At 31.8% G+C, this 5,453-nt stretch overlaps 1 protein-coding gene across 1 annotated transcript in view; it reads right to left on the reverse strand.

Moving 5' to 3' along the window:
• Window positions 1-1,688: 1,688 nt before the first annotated feature.
• ATG4C (autophagy related 4C cysteine peptidase) overlaps window positions 1,689-5,453 on the reverse strand; it is a 72,178-nt gene continuing 68,413 nt past the window's right edge. Inside the window, 1 exon segment of the mRNA XM_017877217.1 lies at window positions 1,689-2,969. Coding sequence (XP_017732706.1) covers window positions 2,802-2,969 — 168 coding nt within the window. The 3' untranslated portion in view covers window positions 1,689-2,801.

The raw sequence follows: 5,453 nt of genomic DNA on the forward strand, positions 1-5,453 counted from the left end.
AAAAAAAAAAAAAAAAAAAAAAAAAAAAAAAAAAAAAAAAGAATAAAGTGCTTTCTACTAGTATTGAATAATAGAAGGGAACTAGAGATCTCTAGAAAATAGAGATTATTACCTAAAATTAGATAGATTATATAGCTAAGTCATTTTGCTGTTAATTCTTCTAAAACAAGATGGAATTAACATATATATTTAGATATGTTTGCCCTCGGACAATGTTAAATCCTAATGATAAAGAACACAAAAGCAACCTAAATTTTTAATCCTCTACAGTTGTCTTCTCACTAATACAGATTTAATGAGGTTGGTTTAATGTAAAAACAGAAATATGAATACCTCAAGGAAATTTTCTGGTTATACTTACACTATAAAGGATCTTTTCCTTCACTCATTCAGCAAATTATGACTCTTAAGATTGCCTGCTGGTGGTTAACACCTTAACAAAAAGGGATTCAAAGTGTCAAATCTTATGAAGAAAAGAGAAAAGAAATCTTCAACATCAAAAGTCACATCAAGAATTTTAAAATTCATTTCTGAAATGTTAATGGTAAAATCCAGTATCTTAATATTGATGTGCAAATGGAGGATTCTCCTATCATAATTCTAACAGAACACTCATCTTAGAATCTTGTCCTTTTTGACTTTCCTTTATTCCAGGCTGAAAGAGATCATCCATAAGCTTTATTGACTGAGTTTACTAGCTGTCAGAACTTGAAATGAAATCTGTGTTCACAACAAAGTCTGAAACCAGGATGTACAGTACGTTTATTCTAACTCTAATGATATACTTTTGTTGCTGCCTTCCAAATAAAAGATTAGCATAACTTTTGGCTGGTCTTTGACTGAAGGTGAATTACCAGGCAAAATAAATTGACCCTCTCTCAATTATCATGCATGCATTCATTCACTTACACATATAAGTCAATACTGTTATGTGTGCATATTATGTAAAACAATTTGATTCCAAACATTTATTCCCAGTCATGAGGATGACTGTATTGTAAGATTTGTCTGTAAAATATACTAAGTGTTTTCCATACAATTCAATGTAAAGGAAATTTTTGCCTCCTCTCACATTAACTTTGCCCAGGTGTAATCTTGTCTCATTCCAATAATCTACCTAAAAATGATCCCTAAATATGTTGAGGAAATAACAATGCTACTCTGCAGCTCTTAAGCTTTCATATTAGTTCTTGTAAGAACATTGACAACTGGTTCAGACCCACTTCAAGGTATGGGTGCTCTCATTGGATGTGTTTACTGTAGAATCCTGTGAATACTGCAGCTATGTAGGAACAGTAAATTGCAATAGCTTAGATCAGAAGACTGCACTGTATAAAATCTGGTATACCACTGGCTTCTGGTTCCTATATTGCTTTGACAGTCTAGGAAAATTAGTATTGGACTTAATTTGTCCTGTCTGTATCTAGACTAAAGAAAATTTTTAGATTCCAGACTATTTATTTCAATCCAGTAAGTCATCCTCAATGAGAAATGTCAAACCTGATTTTTCTCATCAGGTATACTAAAACAATCCGCCCACCCTCTCTTTCAGCTTTACATGCAACTCTAAACAAATAGGTTTTCTGATGGAAGAGATCAATGACTTTAGATGATACACAATTTTATGTCTTTATAAGTAACGTTTCTACACTGAAACATGAAAGCTCCACTTAAAAAAATTAATATTGTTTTCAAAGCAATATATGCATTTATTATAAATGAACAGAATTCATTTGAGACATCGATTTTTCAAATGAAAGGATTAAAATAATCCCAACATTAAAACCAAAACAAAAGCATTTTATCTTCTCACATCTTTATTATATATTTTATAATCCTAGCCCAATAATCACTCTTGTACTTTTAGATCACAAATTTGCCTTTAAGTAACAAATAATACACTTAAGGCAGATTTGCCTTATAGGTGGCCTCAGCTTCTAAACACCACTACACTGCTTTATATAAAAAAACAAAAATCACATAGAAGAGAACCTAGTGACATCTTTCTTGGTACTTTAGATTTGAAAACTGCATAATAAATTGAGTTCCCATAAAATTTTGCCCTTGGGATAGGAAACAAACACTACTACTATTTTATAGTTGCCTTTATCTGATTTGATTGGATGCAGTTATAATAGTATTAATAACATAACCTTTAAATTTGTGACGGAAAACCAATACTTTATATTCACTCCTCATAAAAGGTTCAACAGCAAGCATAATGAGGAGCCATTATAAAAATCATATTGTGAAATATTACTTTAACTCATAATTCTGCTTATATAAGTGTATGCATATCACAGTTAACAAATACTATTTAATTATCAACACATATGCAAAAGCATTCTTTGATTGCATTAATAGCAGTAGGCTAGACAGCATTAAAGCTTCCTTCTCTGATCTTCTGGTCATTAGTACAAACTGAGAATTTTGAAACTATTTGGTGATCCCAGTCTTTGGGGGAGGGTTAATATCACAAAACCTCCATGAGAACAATGGGCTCAGGTGGAAGACTTTGAAGACTAAAAGCCTTACAGTTAAGGCAGAATTATCACTAGTAGATCTTAGGGAAACAGGAATGCAACCAGAATCACTCAATTTATTTATTAGAAAGCAAGATTCATTAAATCATTCCTCTTTTAGAAAAATATCTTTAAACTTTTATATTTTCAAATGTTCTTTTTCTTAAAGAACATAAAAAATTAAGATATTTGTGAAAATAAACATTTCGAATACACTTGTTTCTCTTCATTTTCCCCTTTCAACGGAATTCTTCTCATCAAGCACAAATGTATTAATCTTTAAAGCAAGACAAACTCTTCCATGCTAAATCTTTTTAATCGTTTCTTTTCATCCTCTGAAAAAAGGTCTTCTTCATTGGTTGTAGTAGATGTAAAATCATAGTCTCTGGAATGACCATTTACAAAAGTAAATAAGGGATATTTCTCCTTAGAAGAAAATTTCAGCATCTGTAACAGAAAGTATAGAAGAATTCCTTATTGGATGCAATAGTGCACACTAAGACCACATGACAAATCTACCGTTTTAGCCCTGAACCTCCCCTGTTAGCTTCTTTCATTTACATTCACCCAGTGCTATTCCTTTACCTGTTCTGGCTAAAAGACAAAAAATGATTAGCATTGTATTGCTTATTTATAGGTAAATACATGCTTCTTCATTAGGATTAAATCATCAAAGAATATGCTCACTCACACCTCCCACTTCCCCAAAGTAAGTTTTCTGGTCACATTAGTTTGAAAAAATACTAGAGAGTTAGGTTGTAATTTATCTTCTTTAGGTAGTAATAGACAATGAAACAAAATGGTATCACTGACTATGGTAAAATACTGTAAAAGAGTGTTTGGTAATCTAGGCAGTAAACTGAGTCAGAAGGTCCATTCTAATCTCTGTTTTGTAACTTACCTTGATGTGACCTTGGACACATCACTCTACCTGAATAACATCTATAAAACAGGGCAATCACTGCTTGGCTTTTTGGCTAAGATCAAGAGTATAAAAACAGAGCAAAAGAAATCCAATTTTCTACCTCAGAGAACTGTTAAGAAGATCAAAAGCAATAATATGAAGTTATTTTAAAAAATAACTTTGGTCTTTTCAAAGATTCTCTTTTAAAAAATATTTTAAGTAAACTATTTCTACAATAATCTAGTCAACATGAAAAATGGTCTTCTCACAAATAGTAATAATCCACATTTTACATATTATCTTCTAAAGTTACACTACATACAAAAAAAAGGCAATACCTAGAATTTTGTGAGGATACTCACCATCTTTAGAGCCCAACAATTTGGAATTCACAAGTATAACATCAACAATTTTAAATATTTCTGTTAAACAAGTTCTATTCAAAAATTTTAATGATTTTCCTTAAAAAATGAATTAAACACTTTGAATAAAGGATGTTCTGACAAAAAGAAATTTTCAATAGGTAATCAGGGCCACAGGGATTCCGAAAAGTTACTATGCAATTTACAGAGAATGCTAAAAAGAATACAATATTTACATATATCATAATTGTTGTCAGTTAAATGCAATTTGTTTTTAAAAGATAATTTCAGAGGTAAAACTACATTGTCTCAAATGTCAACATTCGCCTGAAGGATCATCAATTTCTTATATATTACATTTATAGATTCTCTTGAAACATGGCCAGATAGGTAGGCCTAGCATATGATATAAAATTAAAATATTTCAATGAGACAGCTATATAAAACATATTTTTAACTGAATGGAAATGAACCATTTAAAAACAATCAATATTAACAAAACTAGACATGACGAAAATCAGATCCTATAGTTCATACTGTGCTTATTTATACATTGCTGAAATTTATTTATATCCTACAAAAGAGGTAAGAGACAAGAGCAAAAATGTGTAAAATGAAAAATAAGAGGCAGAGACTATCGGCATCTGATTAATCATCTTTCACCTCCAGCCAACAGCTAGAATATAGTCCAAAACTGTTGTCATTTTATATTCATTTAATGTCACTTGTAAAAGTCCAGCATCTAACGGGCAAGTATCCACATATCATTTTGAGATCAACACAGCAGAGTTAACATTATCATCTCTTAGTCCTTTATTTCAAGATTAAGAAAGGAGTTATCCGGGTTTATTAATACAGGACTAAGTTGCTCATCAAAGTTAAGATTCAAATCTGTGTCCCAGGTGAAAAAAAATGTCAGGAAGGAACGCGCTACCCTTTAATTTAAAAATGCATCTACTTTTGCAAATCTTTTGCAAATGGTCTCCTTATGCACAATATTTATTGATTCAGGCTTGGAGAATTATTTTCCAAACTTTCCTGAGTTTATTTAAATATTTTAAAGAGTATCAAATTAACAATATATTAAAGGTTTACCCAAATGAGTTGAAAATTTATGTCCACATAAAATCCTACACATGGATGTTTATAATAGCAGCTTTAATCACAATTTGATTCTGAAATTTTAAAATGTAAAAAGGTTAGTGTTCTATTTTATATTACAAGAATGGCTACACTGTCAAAACCTTAAAAGTCCTTCCATAATGGATGATATAAAATCCAAATGAAAAAATACAATTTAGGCTATCTATGTCACATGGAGACACTATACAAAATAAAAGTTAATCTAAATTATTTGAAAACTTGGAAAATGTTTATTATACAATCCTAAAAAAACAAGATATAAGCCAGGCACGGTGGCTCACACCTGTAATCCCAGCACTTCGGGAGGCCAACGCGGGCGGATCACGAGGTAGGGAGATTGAAACCGTCCTGGCTAACACGGTGATATCCCGTCTCTACTAAAAATACAAAAAATAAGGTGGGCACTTACAGTCCCAGCTACTCGGGAGGCTGAGGCAGGAGAATGGCGTAACCCAGGAGGCGGAGCTTGCAGTGAGCCGAGATCGTGCCACTGCACTCCAGCATGGGTGACAGAGTGAGACT

The sequence above is a fragment of the Rhinopithecus bieti genome, unplaced genomic scaffold (genome assembly GCF_001698545.2).
Source record: "Rhinopithecus bieti isolate Rb0 unplaced genomic scaffold, ASM169854v2 scaffold_6380, whole genome shotgun sequence".
NCBI lineage: Eukaryota > Metazoa > Chordata > Mammalia > Primates > Cercopithecidae > Rhinopithecus > Rhinopithecus bieti.